Source organism: Scleropages formosus, chromosome 7, assembly GCF_900964775.1.
Source record: "Scleropages formosus chromosome 7, fSclFor1.1, whole genome shotgun sequence".
In the NCBI taxonomy this organism is placed as follows: domain Eukaryota; kingdom Metazoa; phylum Chordata; class Actinopteri; order Osteoglossiformes; family Osteoglossidae; genus Scleropages; species Scleropages formosus.
The window spans coordinates 18,061,535-18,080,691 of record NC_041812.1 but is presented as its reverse complement, the minus strand read 5'-3'; the positions used below and the strand labels follow the sequence as shown (position 1 = coordinate 18,080,691).

The following is a 19,157-nucleotide window of genomic DNA, read 5'->3' as shown; positions in this document are numbered from 1 at the left end:
TAGTGCTCTTGATGAAGGTACTTACTCTAAATTGATACAGTAAAAATTACCTAACGATATAAAACAGTAAATCATTGCAAGTGATTTGATTGTAAATTACCTTTGAGAAATATGTCAGCTACATAAATAAAAACTCATGACTGCATGAAATATTTGTAAAATACTTGTGGTGGGAGAGGATTTGGGTTCAGTCCCTGCTCAGTCTGTGTGGAGTTTGCATGTTCTCCCCGTGTCTGTATAGGTTTCCTCCAGGTGCTCCGATTTCCTCCCACAGTCCAAAGACATGCTGTTCAGGTTCCCCCATAGTGTGTGTGAGTGACACAGAGAGAGTGTGTTCCACTGATGTATGGATGAGTGACCCATTGTAAGTGGTGTATCTAGCAGTGTAAGTCACCTTGGTCAATAAGGTGTGTGGGCTGATAACACTACATAGAGTTCACTGGAAGTTGCTTTGGAGAAAAGCGTCTGCTAAATAAATGTAAACACAATATTTAGAACAGAAATAAGTGCTTGATTGTGACTGAAAACTGTAATCACTGTTTCTTCTGACAGCTTTCCCGAGCAGCGTGACTAATTGACAGTTACAATGAACCAAATTAGATTCATCATATTTGTGCAAACTGTAAATATTCCTCTAGTGCTCTCCCACTTCGAAGTTATCGGGTCACCCTACATGTGTACCTGAACTTTATCTTGGCTAAACAAGACTTGGCTTCCCATCCACGAATTGCAATGCTGGTAATAAGCACTGTTCATATTTACCTGTTAACAAACAATGTTCAAAAATTTTAACATTGTTTACCGTAATTGTAAAGCTACTGCAATAGTGCCGAGAGATGTGATCTTTCCTTTAGCAATGTAGAATAAGGAATAGCAGCTTCTTTAAAAGACTGGTAATTGAAATTCTGGGATTATTTTAAATTCCTGCAAATATCTCATTTGTTCAGCTTCAGGTAGCCTCAAGAAGTATGCATTTGTTGTCAGTTTTTATAGCGGAAATTAATGCAGAAAGGCAAACTAAACTAGAAATTTTCTAGGAACAGAATGAAATCCTGCATGAATATCAGCACCGTTATTGTTTTTCTCAGTAAAACAGTTTACTAAGGTGTCATGGGCCAATCAAAGGATTTTATGTGGTCTAACCTGGGGTGTAGAGAGAGACCTCAGCAGCTTCAAGAGAGTAACTTTTATTCCGTTTTCCTTGCTTTGCCAAATGAAACACAAGACAGACTCTTGCAGGGAATTTTTAAATCTTTTTTTTATTCTTAGTCTATTCCCTATCCTGTTCTCTACAGGGGAGTGTTGCTGCCATTCATATATTTTCTACTTTTTATACATCATTAGCTTCCAGAATATCTGATTCAGTACCCTGTCTGTAGCCTCCGAAAAGAACACAATCTCACAGTCAACTTACCCTGAAAAATTTAATACAAATAGCCTGGAAACAAAAGACACCTTTCTTCTCTTTCCACTTCTTTCAAGGTACAAAGAGCTAATAGAAAGAGGTGAATGAAAAGGCGAGTGGGTTTTATGTTTTCAAGCCTTTCAGCGTTGTGGGAGAGCAGCAAGACACAAACCCAGGAAACAAAGTAATCTGTGAATAACCTGAAGATGGAAGCCTCGGGTCTTTCGAGAGCACAACTCTGTGTACTTCGCACCCAATGACACATGCGCGCGCACGCACGCGCGCACACACACACACACACACACACACACACACACACACACGCTAGGAAAACAACACCTTGCAGAATACATTAACACAGGAATCAAAAGTAATTTATTACAGCAATGTTCACTTGCACACTCCCTATGTAAAGTCAGACATTATCAAGGCAAGGCTTCAAAACTCTCTCTTGCTTTAAGTTGAGTCCTTCAAAGGCATTAGATTACTCTTTAACATAAATTATAACTTGACAAAATGAGATAGGCAGCCAACTTCAAGCACTGACTGATCTACTTGAAAGAGAAAATGAAAGTAAATCTGTAGCTCTTTTAAAATTCCATTGGAATAAATATAAGGATCTCAGTAAGACTCTTGTAGGATTCTTATAAGCAGGAGCCACATTCAGACTGGCTACCTGACAGCGTGTGGGCACGCTTTTCTGTGTGATCACAACATAAGGCCAAAAAAATCAGAGCTTGCTGTTCTTCTGAAACTGTGCGACTAAACCAAGCACCTGCTCCGAGGCAGCAATGACCTTTGTCTGGAGGTAGGAGGCACTATTTGCAGCAGTCTCCTGCAAATAGTAGCGGTAGTTGACCATAATGCCACATGACTTGGTGATACCGCGTGGGCTTGTGTCCGCCTGCCAATTTAGCCTCCACATGGTGGCACCGTTCTGCAGATGAAAGTTGGCAACGGGATCGAGAGCATAGCCACGCCTTTTCTCCCCATACAGGTACCAAGCACAGAGCCGCATCAGGGCAGGCTCTAGCACCCTCACCAGGCGCTCAGAGCGCACCCACTCGTTGGTGTTCAGCAGCCTGCGAAGAGAGTCAGCCGGTGTGCCACCAGCCTCTACACCTGTAACAAGCTGCACTTCCTCCAATTCCTGCTCCAACAGGATCCCAGCTCCGCAGGATTCCTTCCTGTGCTGGCTGAGGACGCCTTGCAACCAGGTAGAGAAGCCCGGGATCGGGGAGAGACTGGAGAACTGGGTCAGGTGGGGAAACTCACTCTGCACAGAGATGAGGAAAAACAGAGAAAAAACGGATTACAATTACTTCAAAGGATTACAATTACTTATAAATTTGGGTTATATACTGTAATTTCCCTCTGTGTTAGTCACTGTCTTTTGCCTGCTGTAAAATCTCTATAATTAGCTGTTTTTTTTTGTGATGCCAGTCAGGCTTATTATTGTACTCAAGAGCAGGTCTGAAAAGAGATCTTCATCAAAAATCTGCAAATGTGAATGAGCAAAACCAATTCTGCAAGGAGGAGAGGGTCAAAATGCCTCCATAGCGATGTGAGACCCTGGTCAACAGCTACAGGAAGCACTTAGTTGCAGTCAATGCAGCTAAAGGTGATGCAAGCAGTTATTGACTGAAAAGGCAATTACTTTTTTCCATACCTATGACTGCACATTTCGTTTCATTATACTCCACAACAAGGACATGACATCAAAATGTTGCTTTTTCTCTTTCAGGCTTTATTCACACAATACAAGAACTGACAAAATCACACACACACACACACACACACACACACACACACACACACACACACACACACACAGACTGAAACTGCCAGTCCCGAGCGGGGTCGTGGCGAACCGGAGCCTAACCCGGCAACACAAGGTGCAAGGCTGGAGGGGGAGGGGACACACTCAGGACAGGACGCCAGTCCGTCGCAAGGCACCCCAAGCAGGACTCGAACCCCAGAACCACCACAGAGCAGGCCCCAGCCAAGCCCGCTGCGCCACTACACCTCCCAACCGACAAAATGATTTGATGAAATTTAATATGAAAAAGCTGCAAAGACAGAGGAAACTGGAAAAGGGGCAAATACTTTAATACAGCACTGGATATCAGCAGAACCCTTTCTGGTACATAAAGCAGAAACCATTAATACACAAGCCCAGATCCTTCACCACCATGCTACCAGCTACCCTAAGCATCCGGCAGAGTTTAAGTTTGGCTTACTCTTATCTATACTCCATTGAAGAAGAGGGAAAGGAAATGGCTTCAGAAACAGTTTACTTGATGGCCAGAGCACCTAAGAAACTGATAATGGGACTGACAGCAAGGAGGTAAAGGGCAAGGCGAATCAAGTAAGTGTGAAGTTAACTACTCACGGACTCTTGCTATGCCTCTGTGATCCTGAACTATCTGAAGGGCTGAGCTAAATGAAACCGAAATAAAGAACTGTTTCCGTGGGCAGCCGACCATGCCCCAGATTGCTGACGGTCAGTTTGCCGGATCAAATCGATACTGCTCTGTGATGCGCTGAGCAAGAGGTGTCGTGAGGAGGGAACATCAGGTGGACTGGCCAGGAGATCCGTCTCATAGACATGTGTGTGGTTAAGAGGCTACCAAAAAAATAAAAAAAGACAAAACATCTCTTGGCTTGAGAAAGATCTGACAGAGCAAAAGCCATCTGTATATACCCACCTACCTCCCTATTAACAGACCTCTACCATATGGAGCCCATTCTTTTTAGTGCCTTTTTTGCAGTATAATAGCATGAAGGATATTTCCACAGTGGAGATTCAGCACTTTGTGAGGCACTGATTGTCTCCCCGATGCTGCTTTGGCAGCTTGACCTCAGTGACCCAGCAGGAAGCTGATTTGTACAGTGGGCCATGGAGCATTGCATTATCTTCAGGCTGAGTGCTAATGTACTAATCAGCTGTGACAGACATGCTGCTTGAACCCACACCTCTCGGACAAATTCTGCATGCCCCCCCTCCCCCATTCCCATAGCCATCCTCCAGGTCCAGAGTTAATGGATTGATCATCAGAAGCAGAGGGCCCACATTCTGGTACAGGTAGAACAGGATCCCAAGGGCAGAAAGAACACACTGAAATAGGGGGAAAAACATGGATCTCAGCAAAGAAAAAAAAACATGACCCCGGTGGACATGAACAACCCTCCCTCACTGGGGCTTTCTCCCATCCCTCTTCCCCATTCCTTCAAACCCTTTGCCTGCTTTCAGAATCTCTTGTTCCTCCCCTGGTAGTTGGGGAAAGCTTTGTCCCTGTCTACCTGAACAGGTGTCGCATCACTGGCCCTGGAGACACAGGAGATGAAACACATTGTTGTCACCTTCAAACCGACCTGTCAGACAATCCCAAGACAGTCAGGCTCAATACAGCCCTTCGTCGGAGCAGCCTCTCCAGCATTCTTGACAGGAGCTCCTGCGGCATGGGGCCAGATGACCAGTGGCAACTCTTCCAACTGGCGGTGGAAAGAATCTCCCATAAAATTCAATCCACGGATAGTAAAACATGCTAATGCTGCTCCAGCAGATATAATTCTTGGATCATGGGGTTTTAGAGAACAGGATGCAAAAACAGTTTTGTAGGACCTGGAAACATGTTGACCAAGAAGCGCGCACACACACACACACACACACACACACACACACACACTTTCTGAACCGCTTGTCCCAGACAGGGTCGTGGGGAACCGGAGCCTATCCGGTAACTGAGGGCGTAAGGCCGGAGGGGGAGGGGACACGCCCAGGACAGGACGCCAGTCTGTCGGAAGGCACCCCAAGCGGGACTCGAACCCCAGACCCACCAGAAAGCAGGACCCGGTCCAACCCACTGCGCCACCACACCCCACGGCCAAGAAGCAGTGTGAAGCAACTGGTGTTCAGCACCCTGGAGAGCAACCTATCTGACTCATTCCTACACAACTGGGACAGGTGAAACTGTTGCTCAGCTGTCTCAGGTCTTCTGACCAACCCAAACCTCTTCCTAGGAGATGGACAGGCTGGGTGGCCTGTGTTTTGGCTCTGGCTCTTCCTTACAATACCAGCTTTACTCACTGGGATCTGTTGTTGGGAGCCGATGTCTATCTGTATTAACCTGCAGAATCAACCACCATGAGCATGAATAGCTACTTCACCCTCAACAGACTTTACCTCTACTTAACAGACCTACTGGTCTTTTGTTCTGGACATATCCACACAGGACCCTTGTCGCCACAGTATAATGCCTAAAAGGGGTGGGAAGTCACTATCACTTGAACACCAAGGTCACCTGAGTGAGAAGAACACCCTATAAAAATGAATTGAACTATCTGATCTGCAGTTTGTAAAACTATCCAACATTCCACTTGGCCTGTTTTCTACTTTAGTTGGGCTCAAAAATACCTACCTTATCACCACAGCGTTAACATAGGCTTTGGTTTTGCCTTCTCCTTGTCTGAGGCAGAGACTGGCCAACTTTTCTCGGACAAAACGCCACCTTGTTGCTTCCTCCATTCATAAAGGATAGAGAGTTGCCAAAGATGTGTGGAATAGTAGGACATAGAGAACATCCGGAGGAAAAAGCCAGAGCTGTGTTGCACTGGGTGGGGTTGCTTGTGACTTGGAAAAACTGAGAGGATGCGCATGTGAGGATAATCTCACATTAAAACTGGTTTCTCTTTTTTCCTTTAAGTGACATACCTGGCCTTTTTCTTTTCACAGCAGTGCAAACAGGATTGTCATCATGTGGACATTGTTTCCAATATAAAAGGTCCCTTTTAACACCGCTTTCCGACCTCTGTCCCAGGTGCAAAGACCCCACTGGCACACAGATTGCTTTCATTTACCACAAGCACTAAAGTGCTCCTATTTCCAATTTCCAGCTTGTGCTGCCTCCGGAATCATGTGGTGTGTGTTTTTGGGGTTTCTCTGGTTAGAAACGCAGGGCAACGAGCAGGGACTGGGCAGCCACTCTATTGCTCTACAGTGAGCCATTTGTTCCCGTTTTCTTTACGGATGCGGTATTGCGGGGAGTTGTGAGGTACCATGCAATATAACCTTCGAAAAACACATTTCATTAAACACCCAGCCAATGAGCAATGTTTTATAATCCGGCACTTTTAGTTTCAAAAAATAAAAAGGTGTGGGTCTGTAGGCTTTAGGGCAGGAGTATGTTTAACAGGAGATTAGAAACAGTAATATGGGCAAAAGGATCTGAGTTTGATGTATAGTTCCACCATCCCGCCTGCAGACGTGGCTTTCACCTGTCTGCTCGGTAACCGCTTGTGTCAATCATGCATTTTGGATCACTTCCTTGTGAGCCGTGAGTCAGTAAACGATGTGCAAGCTCACCCTGTCTTCACCTAACAGCACACATGAAAGCTCAAAGTGTTTCTTTGCTTACACCCACCTCTCTGGGCTCCATCTTATTATAAATCAAGATGAACTTATGAAAGTGTCTCACCAGACCTCTGCGAAAGAGTGGGTTAATCTCTCCATCAATGCGTTTGATTGTGTTTATATGGATAGGCAAGGGAAAAAGTCGTTTGAATCCATCAAGTCCCATTTCTCCTGCTTTTCTATTCAGCTCCCTCCTCATTTAATAAACTGTGCCTCCCAGACTCTGGGTGTTTTTCCCTCTTTCACGATTATCGATGGTGACAGCTGAAATGTCATTATTCCTTTGGCAGAAATGGCGGTGATGGTTAAGCAGTGCTGCATGAAGCAATCTCTCTGCCACCAGGGGGCCGTGCTGGGCCAACTCGCTACTCTGCTATCACGCAGCGGACTTGACCTGGTCAAGAATATATTTAAATTTATTTATTTAGCTTACGGTATTCCCAAAAGCAATTCACAATATGAAGTTACTGATAATTATTTACCCATTTACACAGCTGGGTAATATTTACTGGAGCAATTCAGGGTAAGTACCTTGCTCAAGGGTGCTACAGCAGGAAGTGGGATTAGAACCTGGGTCCTGTGAATCCCAAGGCAACAATTCTAACCCCTGCGTAGAGTGTGTCAGGGATTTTGTTGTGAAAGCTAGAATGTCCTGTAGGGGAAGACTTGTGCTAATTAATGAAAACTGAAACAATAATAACAAAGAAAAGTCATAACAAAGAAATCTGGAAAAAAAAAAAATTAAAAAGCAAACTGTTAAAGTTTACTCTGAGGCCTCCCACGCTTTAAAGCTCCTTATAAAATCTTTGTTGGGTTCCACAAGTCAACCAGTCAGAAGGGACAGAAGGGAGGTGGTAACCAAACTGTCACAAGTTCAGAGCGCAATAGGAGGTGGAAGGCCAATCACACCTTCACAGTCCTCTGTCAGGCGTGAGAAACAACATATGCTCATTCCTACAATAAGACTGGTGTCAATTTCTCCCACTCTTGGGAGAGGAACTTTATTGACACAGCCCAGTGGCCCTGACTTAAACCAAAACACTCATTATTTTAATCCAGACAAAAAATAATCAGTGAGAGCATTAAAAAAACAACAAAACACACTGTCACTTGAATGCAGGCTGGAGAGAGACTAACTGGATCTGGACTCACTGCGTGGATACTGGTCACCTCACCTGCAGCTCTCGAACCACCCTCTTGATCAGGTAGTTGCCCAGCTCTACCCCCTGCAACCCCGCCTGCGTGGATGAGATGGAGTAGAAAACCGCTGCATTGATTTTGTTGACGTCCTCCTCTGAGTCCACCGTGGCAAACTCCCTCACGATGGCCTGTGAAACAACAGGTGGGATGCTTTTAGCCTAGTTTATGCAGAAGTACACAGAAACATCCAGAAGTTCAGTAACAACAAGTGCATCAGGTCGTGGTTAACAAGTTTGATCAGAAAATGAGCTGTCGTCTTCCCAGCCCTGCAGTTCCCAGAGATGATGGACACTCGTTGGCTGCTTCACTTCCACTCTTCTGTCCACTTCATTGCATACAGGTAATGCCAGGGTTGGCCAAGTGTACTCAAACGTTTCAGTGGTACTGTAGGTTTAAAACCTTTTATTTGGAAAATCACAACTATTCACAAACTATGAAAAAAGCACCCCTGACCCTTAAAGAACTGGAGAAAAAAAATGAACCAAAAACTTCTTAATATTGATAACTACAAGGAATATTCAGATATCATAGTCTGACTTGTGCAATCGCTTTCTGTAGCTATCCAGGAGCAGTGTGAATTGACTAGTTATCCTGAGAAGCTTGACTGGCATGATGGGGTGATAGTTAGTTGTGATGGTTAAAGCCTCCGTCATGGACTTGAAGGACCAAAGTTCGAATCCTACCTTCTGCTGCAGTACCCAGTCAAGGTACTTACCCTGAAGTGCTCCAGTAAAAATCAGCCTGTATAAATACGTAAATCGCTGCAAATGGCTCAACATTGTAAGTCACTTTGGAGAAAACTTAAAGGACCAAATGTAAATAAGTGTCCTACAACTGTGGGAAATACAGGATAAAGCTTCCAGTACAGCTGTGATTTGCCTCCCAGCACCCTGTCCACCACAGAATACGATCCACTTTGCTTTTCTTCACTGTCCCATCTTGTAATTACCATTCTTCTTTGTGATGACTGTATTTCTTTATTTGCGCAAATGCTTTGGCAGTATTAATATATTTCTTCATGCCCATCAGGCTACCTGAATGGGACAGAATTCAATTGAGAGACAATTAATTCCCAAACAATAGTCAGAGAGAGACTTAATTAACTCCTTCAATTTGTTCTGAGAGACAGGAGAGACTCAATAGACTCCCTAATGAGGCTCTGAGAGCAGGACAGTGTCCGTGCATAGAACTGAAAATGTCCAGTGTAGCAAAAAGAAGTGCTGTCAAAAGCTCAGGATGGACATTGCTAGAGGAATACATATTAATACTCTTAAACATGAAAGCAGACACACACATCAACTAGAACAGCATCTTTGGTTTCATATTTTATACTTCACCCATTATATAGCACGGTATTTTACAAAAGCAACTCAAGTTTGTCTCTTGCTTATGTGACACCAAAGCTACATTTGGGATCTGAACCTGGAACATCTTGGTCATGTCCACAACTGTTGACCACTGGTATAAACATCTTGGGACAGCAACTGGTGTAGTAGTTCGAACTGCTGTCTTTAACCTGTAACCAGGTTTGAATCCCATCTTCTGCTGTAGTACCATTGATGAAGGTACTTACCCTGAATTGATACAGTAAAAATGACCCAGCTGTACAGAAGGGTAAATCACTGTAAGCAGCTTAACATTGTAAGCTGATTTAGAGAAAAGTGTCTGCTAAATTATTGAAAGTAAACAATTAAATCAAGGCGATGACACGGTGAGAGATTTCCGTTTCTCAGCCATATGACACACCTGGATGTTGTCGGAGATGTCCTGTGTGAGTGCCACGTGCAGGACCACCAGCGGCTCCCCAGGCATGGCGCTGTGGGTGAAAGCGTAGCAGCGTCGGTAAGGACCCACCCTGCGTTTGATATCTGTCCAGTGCCTCACAGGGTGTACAGCCTCATACCTGGGGGACAGGAAAGGGGTCACTATTGAACGAGTGCCTTTCTGATAAGGAAAATATTTCCGTTACACAGTGCAGAGTGTTATTGATATATTCACTACACTTAACTGGCCATGGGGCCTCTCCGGCTCAGTGAAACGCCCCACAGGTGTCTATTCCAGGTAAAGGCCCAGTGTAAATGAGTCAACGTAAATGTTTACACTGTATTATACTGTGTACAGATGTAGATGTGTTTCACAGGGATTTAGCACATCTTACTGGCTAATCTTCTGCAGGATCTCACAGGGGGACTGCCAGGTGATCCTTTCCAGGCGGAGCAGTCCTACAGAGAACCACTCGGACAGCAGGCTCTTCAGGGTCCCATTCAGGTCCTGGAGCACATAGGTGCATATGGGAAAAAAATTTATTTACTTTAATGTTTCATTTGGGGATTGTGTTTGGAGCAACAACATCATTAAAATTGGAAAAAAAAATCTAAATCCCCTACTGAAAATATTTTTTTTGTTTCACATTCCCTCCCGTGCCACAAATTTAATTCCCATTACCAGTTCTCTACCATACCTTTCGTACATATGACAAGTCCCTGAATTCCAATCCTCGGAGCACCAGCCTGCCTACGAGTGTGATTTAGCCAAGCAGATGTCACATTATGATGTGTGACTCAGTGTTTATGTGTGTGCACCTTGCCACAGGTTTACAAAGTAACGCAGTATATAAACTAAATCAGTTTGCCTCACCGGGGTATAGACAAACATACCTGTACTGGGTATGGAAATGACGATGACGGAGCCTTCTAGAAAAGAAGGCGATGTACAAAAACAATGCGGATGAGGGGCCCACGATGGCAATCGCTTCACTCATCGTGGCCGAGTCAAATTGTAAATCAGGTGACTGCGGTTCGAATGGTTTCGAGCCCAATAAAAGAATGTTCAGACCTTTTTTTGGAAGATAAAGTGCCATGTCGACACACGAAAGTTCGGCTGGGCACGCCGCCTCCAGGAAAAAAGGGGAGCGAATGTGAGGGAGCGTATCGGCTCTGGATCGACCTCGAGTCAAAGGGGAGCCCATTGAAATGGCGGAGCTGCCATCTCCGTTTCGCACGGCAGGCAGGAGCCAGGAGAGAGGCATCACTAATCGAATCAAAGGACCTCGGAGCGGAACAGCCCAAACCCTCCCTCTTCAAGTTCAAGCTGAAGTACGTGAAAAGAAACCAAGAGGAAAAAAAAAGATTCTGCCATCTACCAACCACTAACTGAGTACCAATTACACTGGATGAACAACTGAGGCATAAAGCTGCAAGATACACAGAATTTCCATTTACATTTATTTACTTAGCCAATGCTTTTTTACAGTGACTTATAGTGTCAACCTGTTTACAATGGAACACGCTCAAATTTTTATGTAAAACATTTAAATATCATCAGACTGCACCAAGTCAACAGCTCAGGAGTAAAGACCGGTGTGCTGATCTGTTTCATATATCAGAGAGAACAAAAATAGTCATAAATAGCCCTTAGTGGAATTATAGAGAAATATTTCAGATATTTCATTACTGTTGTTTTTTCTATTATATCTGGAAGGTGTGCATCTGAAGCTCTAAGAAACTATCCATACACACAAAGATCAGACTGTTTAACTCCAGTGTAAAGCCAGTCCTATTTATGAGTAGAAAACAAGAAAATTTGTTTGTTTTAATTATCAATAACTGTCTAAGAAGAATCCTTCAGATCTACTAGCCAGATACCATCAGAAAAGTAAACTTGTGGAAGAGAACCTACCAACATCCTTTAGAAGAAGCGATCAAGAGGTGAAAATGGGATTTGATTGGGCATATACCCTGAAAGCAAACATCACCAGCTATGTAGTGACATAGAAGGAAGGGCCAGCCAAAGAACACCTGGTGATGTGACCTCGAAGCTGAAGATAAAAGTAGGTTGTAGATGGAATCAACCAGAGAAGATGGTGCAGAAAAGAAGTCCTTGGCAAACTTGTTTGTGGCCTATACCCTATCCAGGGCAATGGGTACAACCATTTTTGGTAAGACATCTCACCCCCTCCTCTTCCTACTTACCAATGTAGGTTTACAGATTTATATAGGTGGGTATTTTTTACTGTGTCAATTTAGGGCAAATTCCCTGATGAAGGGTACTACAGCAGGAGGTCAGATTGGAACCTGTGTCCTCAGAGCAGGAGGCAGCAGCTCCAGCCACTTCTAGCACCTGCTGCTGAATTACCATTTGAGGGGGCGCGGTGGCGCAGTGGGTTGGACCAGGTCCTACTCTCCAGTGGGTCTGGGGTTCGAGTCCCGCTTGGGGTGCCTTGCGGCGGACTAGCGTCCCGTCCTGGGTGTGTCCCCTCCCCCTCCGGCCTTACGCCCTGTGTTGCCGGGTAGGCTCCGGTTCCCCGTGACCCCGTAAGGGACAAGCGGTTCTGAAAATGTGTGTGTGTGTGTGTACCTATATATGTAAGAATATTGCACCTACACCGGATGTCTGATAAAATGTGATGTACCTCTGAGAAAATAAGAAAGCCCGTGCAGTAATTTTTCTCAAGAATTTTTTTTCTTTTTTTTGCTGTAATCCAGCCAAAATGATCCTTCCCTCCGTCTCCAAATCCATGATGCAACATGACAGCCTGGGCTCCAGATCGACGCCGTGATAAATGACAGCCATTGTAACTGATAAAATGGGGCCCATCCAGATGTGGTCTCATGGAAAAATTACAAATCAAAAAACCTATGTACTTCTCTGTGGAGGTATTGCGGGTTAATGACAGCACAGAATGAAACACCAAAAAGCAAATGGGGGGAAAATTCGATAAGAGGCAAAGTTATTGTGCAGTAAAATGTAAAGTGACACATTGTGCCCTTTCAGAGTGTAGTCCCTGGGTGTAGAACTTTCATCATTTCACAGTTATATTAGTTTTTCTCTTCAGTCCATGCTCTATTTGATTACTGTCATCATTACCGATGTCATCATTTATTCATGCAGCAGAACCGAGCAGTCCATGCACCTTTTATAAGGGCGTTACAAAGGAGCTCCGCTGTTTTATGTTTTTTATGCATATAGTGCATTGGGGGGCAGAGGGACTGTGGAGCCGAGCTGGCTTTCATCCCAGGGGCTTTCAATGATCTGTGTGTGTGTGCGGGAAGACCTGCCCTACTCATTTTCCCCCTTTTATGCAGAATATAATTTATGTGAAACATGATTTATAGCAGCACTTGGACAACTTGGCAAAGTCCTTGAATCCGTTGAAGTAGCACAGTATCTGTGCACCGTATCCATGATTATGCTTATAAAATGGTAAGTAAAATATTTAAACGTTATACGACTGCACAAAGGAAACATCTTAAGAATAAAGACTGCTGTGCTGGTAAGTCTTAAGTACCAGACGGACCGGAAAATATTATCAATAGCACTTAGTGAAGTTAGACAAATTATTATTATTATTATTATTCGCAGGACACCGTACACCCTCCCTTTACCAACTTACCATTGCAGGTTTACCAATGGGTACAGCTAAGTAATTTTCACTGTGTCAATTCAGGGTAAGTATCTTGATCAAAGGTATTGCAGCAGGAGGTGGGACTTATTATGGTGATAATTATTATTAGTAGTGGTATAAGACATCTATCAATGTTTTTTTTTGAAGAAAATTTCAAGGTAAAGTACAAAATACTTTAACTGGCTTTTTAGCTATGCACACTACCAAGCAGTCTAAATTATTTTTTTTTGGTTAATGTACAAACTTAGAGATAAGCTGCTGGTGAAAAAGTACCTGGTCAAAGGTCTTATAACCAAAGATTTCTATATCCAGACATATACTTAACATTTTCCTTCACACAGAAGATGTTTGGATGCTCAGGTTCCAGCGTTTTGCCCAAATGGATGCAAGTATATTCTGTTGTATGTGATATGACAGAGGGAGGCCTGGCTGTGCCAGCTCCCGGGATCAGGTATTCACTCCCCACCATCAGCCTTTAACTGCTCGGAGTTAGTGAGGTGGAGTGAAAACACGTGGCTGGGCCTCACCAGTCTGGCACACAGAATGCGAGACAGAGTTCACACTGCAATCCTGTGGGTATTTTTATAGAGGCCAATGGCGCACACACATACACATGGAGAGAGACTAGCTCTGATTTTACCAGCAAGAGCTCAGAAAGGGAGTCAAAAGACTTTGGCCAAAAAGTAATAATAAAATTACAGTTTAATAAAATCCTCCTCTACCCAGTTGGCGCAAAAACCCCCTCGGAATTAGGCCTGCAGGATTATCTGAGAAGCCTGGCACTGAAACATATAGATTAAAACTCTAACAACAATATGAACATATCTGCACCCATCTACCATGCAAGTCCCTTTATTAAAGGATAAAATGGCATAGAAGTTAAAGTAATTGAGGAACTGCTTTGGAAGTTTCCAAAGTGTGTTTAAGTTTGGTATTTCATAGCCATTGGAAGATTCTAGAAAGCACCAGAAAATTCTAGAAAGCGTTAGATCCAAGAAAGTCATGGAATATTCTGTGCTTGGGACTCAGCGGCAAAACTTATTAATTTCAAGAATGTGGAATATTTTTCTAAAAACTGACATACAGTACAAACTAATGTCAAAGAACATGCTTCAGCTAAAAGCGAATGGAAATTTTAAAAAAAGACATAAAATTTCTGTTACATTGTGTAATGAGTGACACTTGAACCCAAAATGAACCCATTCTTGCCAAACAGCCTTGCAAAAGACCACTAAAGATAAGGGGAAAGACTATACTATATATAAATAGTATGCAACAATTTAGCTGTGCTTCAGTAAAAGTCAGTGTTCCACACTGTTAAAACTTTATGGGCAATAATAATATTTTACTTTTTCCCCAATGAAAACAGCAGCAAATAAAGCATGAAAAAAGTTAAACCTACCACCCTTTGGGTCCAGCACCTTCCTACCAGCTCAAACTGGGCAAAGTCCTTGAATCAGTGGAAGCAACCACACCATCTGTGGACCATATTCATGATTATGCTTGTGAGATGGCAAGTAAAATATTTAAACGTTATACGACCGCACAAAGCTAAAATCTCAGGAGTAAAGACTGGAGGAGAAGGGTCTGGCTGCAGGCTCTGCTGTGAGGCAGTCTGAGGCTCACCTCCTTGGTGGGGGCAGGCATGATGTACAGTATGCAGCTTCCCACAGTTTACAGTCCTCTCTCATGAGCTCTCCTCCATTGAACTGCAGTCAGAGCTTTGTACCCTCTTTCAAAGTGCAGTAAGTTAAGCAGTGTAATGTTTAATAGATATTTTGGTAAGCACATGTAATGTAGGGACCAAAAATATTACCGACAATACTCATTTATACAAAAAGAGTGTAAGGACAACTTAGACTTTCCCAAACATTGCTATTAGACAGGACATCTCACACCCACCCTAACCCCTTCCATTTTTTATAGAACAATGGAGAAGAAAGTAAGTTCAGGTAAAACTGGAGGCACGGTGGCACAGGGCTTGGGTGGTGCAAGAGGATGTGGGTTTGATCCCCGCTCAGTCTGTGTGGAGTTTGCATGTTCTCCCCATGTCTGCATGGGTTTCCTCCCACAGTCCAAAGACATGCTGTTCAGGTTCACCCATAGTGTATGAGTGACAGACAGTGTTTTTCACTAATGCATGGATGAGTAACCCATTGTGGGTAGTGTATCTAGCACTGTAAGTCACCTTGTTGAATAAGGTGTGTGGGCTGATAACGCTACATAGTATCCATTGGAAGTCGCTTTGGAAAAAAGCATCTGCAAAACAAATCAATGTAAAATATGTATATGTCATGTCACCTGGTTGAAAACACTGTCAAGCAGTTTAGTTCTTTAACACTTGATTAAAAGTCTGTGGCCCATGTGGTTAATATTGCTTACTTGTAAATTGTGTATTGCATTTTTCCAGCCAACACAGCAGCTCAACGAATACTTGAAACCATCAATCTGCCCAGAATTCAGTCCTCTGACCACTAATAGAAAATCTTATAACTCTTGCCCCTAAGGTGTAAATATAAGTGTCTAAACACTTGTCACCGTTGCCCAGCTCCACCCTTCCTGGAACCATCGATCAGCATTGCAAAATAATACCACCCTTGAAGAAAACACTGGGGGTTAACAGCAAAGTGTAAATTGCTGTCTTGCCCTAGAGAGTCGTGCATCTCGGACATCATTCATCCTCAGCTCTCCCACAAACCCCCTCTGGTCTGCACCACCATGTACTGACGGAACACATGGTAAGAAATAGAGCACGCTCTGCAGCTGCGGCTCCGTGAAGAAGTTAGTTTATAAGCGTACAATAGGGAGAGGGAAAAATGTAGCTGAGCTGTGCAAGCATTGCTTAACTGATGAGCAATTAGATTTCACCAACCAAAGCAATATTCATGCCCGGTGTATCATCACTCTTTCGCCCAATATCCCAATTCTGTGCGCAGGACTTAAGATGGACTTGCAAATAGCCGACTGTGGTGTTTCCCCCCATTTAAACGGTCCACAGAGGATTCTAGCACAGCACTTTGTCTCAGGTCATTACCACCAGAGTGGTACCCAGTGTTGAGTGGGGTGGCTGTAGGGGTGTTAGAGTAGCAGCTTTTGAGAAGTTAAATGGAACTGAAAGCAGCCCAAGAAACCAGCCTCTCAATGCTGTGACTGATAGGCATGTGAGGGGGGATCTGTGGGGGTCCAGAGGCTTAGGAACACTGTAGCTCCTGCAGGCTGCAGATGAGACCCACTGCCATAAGTAACACTTCAAACTGGGTGAACAAGTAACCAGACTTTGCAGGAAAATGTCACTGCAATTTACCGTCTCGGTTGCTCTCATTTTTACAAAAGAAATGCCAATTTGATGTGTTCTCCTGCCAAATTTTAACATCTGAGAATCGCCCCATAAAAAGGGCAGCATGGGGGCGAAAAGTCAGGAGCCGTTTCAGTCCTCAAAGGGCTACAGTGTTGCAGTTTATCTTTAAATTAGTAAGGCGGCGACACCGAAACCACCAGGTGATATTGCCCTAGAGTATGTCTATTCCAGCATTGGACAAAACTGAACTCCTTTCTTGTTGTGCTCTTTCATGGCTATTGTCTTGTAATCTGAAGGTTATCTGTTTGAATCCCGCTCCCGCTGCTGTACGCTTGATCGAAGTACTTACCCTGAATCGGTACCGTAAGAATACCCTTCTATACAAAAGGGTACATCTTTCTAAAGTTCTTTAACACTATCACATTGCTCAGACATCACACAAATGAAGGTTTATTCATAATAATATATTATGTAATTTAAAAATTAAAACAAACCCTCAGCAACAGTAAATTCATAGTAATACTCTAAACACGTGTCAGCATTTGGTTTATGGGACTTTTGTAGTGACAAACTAAACGACCAGCAGACTAAACTCCAAGCTGATGATGCCTCTATTGGATCCTTGTAGTGTTCAAACGATTTTGTGTTTCTGAGAAAACACACACACACACACACATTTTCAGAACCGCTTGTCCCATATGGGGTCACGGGGAACCGGAGCCTACCCGGGAACACAGGGGCGTAAGGCCAGAGGGGGAGGGAACACACCCAGGACGGGACGCCAGTCCGTCGCAAGGCACCCCAAGCGGGACTTGAACCCCAGACCCACCGGATAGCAGGACTGTGGTCTAACCCACTGCGCCACCGCACCCCCCCCTGTTTCTGAGAAAAGCTTCTGCTAAAAGAAAATAAATGTAAGGGTAGCATATTCTGTGATCAATACATTAACTTTTCACTGTTTGTCAAACTGCTTTCATCTAAGAAGTTTCCTCAGCTGGTGGCTCCCTTTCTTGGCCTTTACTCTGAGAAAATAAAAGTGCCTCATGAGCGAGTATTTGAGTGAGCGGGACAGCTGAGCTGGTAGCACGGTAGGGCTTAGCGCTGCTGCCTCGACCCTTGCCAAATGGTCGCCGGTTTCAGTCTGTCCTCTGGCTGTAGTAACCTTGAGCAAGGTACTTACTCTGAATTGCTCCAGTAGAATTACCTAGCTGGATAAATTTGTAAATAGATTAACATTTTAAGTCGCTTTGAAGGAAAAGTGTCAGCTAAATTAAATGTTTTTGTCAAATAAAAATCGCGTTATGTGGTTCAGTGTGGTGCCGTGCGGCCACCCTACTAAAACCGGAAGTAATTTATATTGCGTTTATTGCGTTATGTACGTTGCGCATTCTGGGAAGAGCACATTTACCCTTATGTGCGGGCTGTCGCTGGTTTTTGAGGACACGATGTCGAGTATATCGGCGCGCAGGTCCACGAGGAACTTGACCCCTCCTTCCACCCTGCTTATGTGGCTCAGCAGCTGTCTGTAGCGGGGCGTCAGGCTGTAGCGGAGTCGGTCCTCCGCCTGCAGCACAGTTGCTGCGTCCCTCAGCTGTGTATCCAGCACCTTCCCCGCCAGCTCGAACACCTGTCTGTGGTCCACGCCGAACTCCAGCGACAGCTTGTCCAGAAACTCCGATTTCTGTCCCTTCTCTAAGTTGCGGTAGAAGTGCATGAACTCGATGCTGCTGGACTCCGGAGGCAGGGGGAACTTGTCTCTGGTCTCGTAGGTGGGCAGCGGGCCCACGGTTTTTCGGAGCAGCTCCTCCATGCTCTTCGCGGGGCCGCTGTGCTGTCGGCGCCTCTGGCTCGTCGTGAGACGCGGCGGGTCCAGGCGCTCTCTGAGCCCGTAGGCCGCGGCGAGTGCACCGCAGTACCGCCAGCTCCTCGGAGCGCTCCGCAGGGTCCTCGCTACGTGCCCGACTATCATTACACTTCAGGAGCTGGCAGCTATAGAGAAACATTGACTGTACAACCCGGGCTCACTTTTCTATCCTTTCCGGGTCTTAAAGAGACCGCCTTGTCTGCATGGCATGCAGCTCGCAGTCGTGTCACACGAAAACACCGAACTCTGCTTCTCACGCTTATAATTTGTTTTCCAAAACGCTCTATTTCTTAGAAAAATAAACTAACTATAGAAGTTTAACTCGGTGTTTTTACAGTAACTTTTAACAGAATTAATATTAGCATTATTATTATTAATCCGGTATTTAGCTTGCGTTTGATCAAGCGCGTTAATTAAAGTAAAATCACTGTTGTCATTTATTTACCAGTTATGCCTTTGTTATTGTATTCCGCCGAATATGCGGCTATATTAAAGGGAAATACAATTAGTGTTAAGGAAATATCCCAGACTTCACGGAGACCCTGAAAAAATAAACTGGTGTATAAAGTTTTT

The 19,157-nt window shown here is 44.2% G+C and overlaps 1 protein-coding gene across 1 annotated transcript; it reads right to left on the bottom strand.

Annotated features, from left to right (window-relative positions):
* Positions 1 to 1,265: 1,265 nt before the first annotated feature.
* On the bottom strand, positions 1,266 to 18,815 carry mlycd (malonyl-CoA decarboxylase). Its single transcript, XM_018726583.1, has 5 exons — positions 18,129 to 18,815; positions 10,177 to 10,289; positions 9,765 to 9,921; positions 7,994 to 8,146; positions 1,266 to 2,681 (listed from the first exon to the last, which is right to left on the bottom strand). The coding sequence occupies exons 1-5, from the start codon at positions 18,687 to 18,689 to the stop codon at positions 2,136 to 2,138; spliced, it is 1,530 nt and encodes a 509-aa protein (XP_018582099.1). The 5' UTR covers positions 18,690 to 18,815; the 3' UTR covers positions 1,266 to 2,135.
* Between the last annotated feature and the right edge of the window lie 342 nt (positions 18,816 to 19,157).

Bases quoted from the DNA above. Each gene is read 5' to 3' on its own strand.
- mlycd (XM_018726583.1), bottom strand. From the start codon at position 18,689: ATGATAGTCGGGCACGTAGCGAGGACCCTGCGGAGCGCTCCGAGGAGC. The intron at 10,290-18,128 runs GTAAATGTGCTC...TATGTGCTCCAG, and splicing joins GCGACAGCCCGCACATAAGG to GACCTGAATGGGACCCTGAA. The intron at 2,682-7,993 runs GTGAGGTGACCA...ATCTCTGTGCAG, and splicing joins GGGTGGTTCGAGAGCTGCAG to AGTGAGTTTCCCCACCTGAC.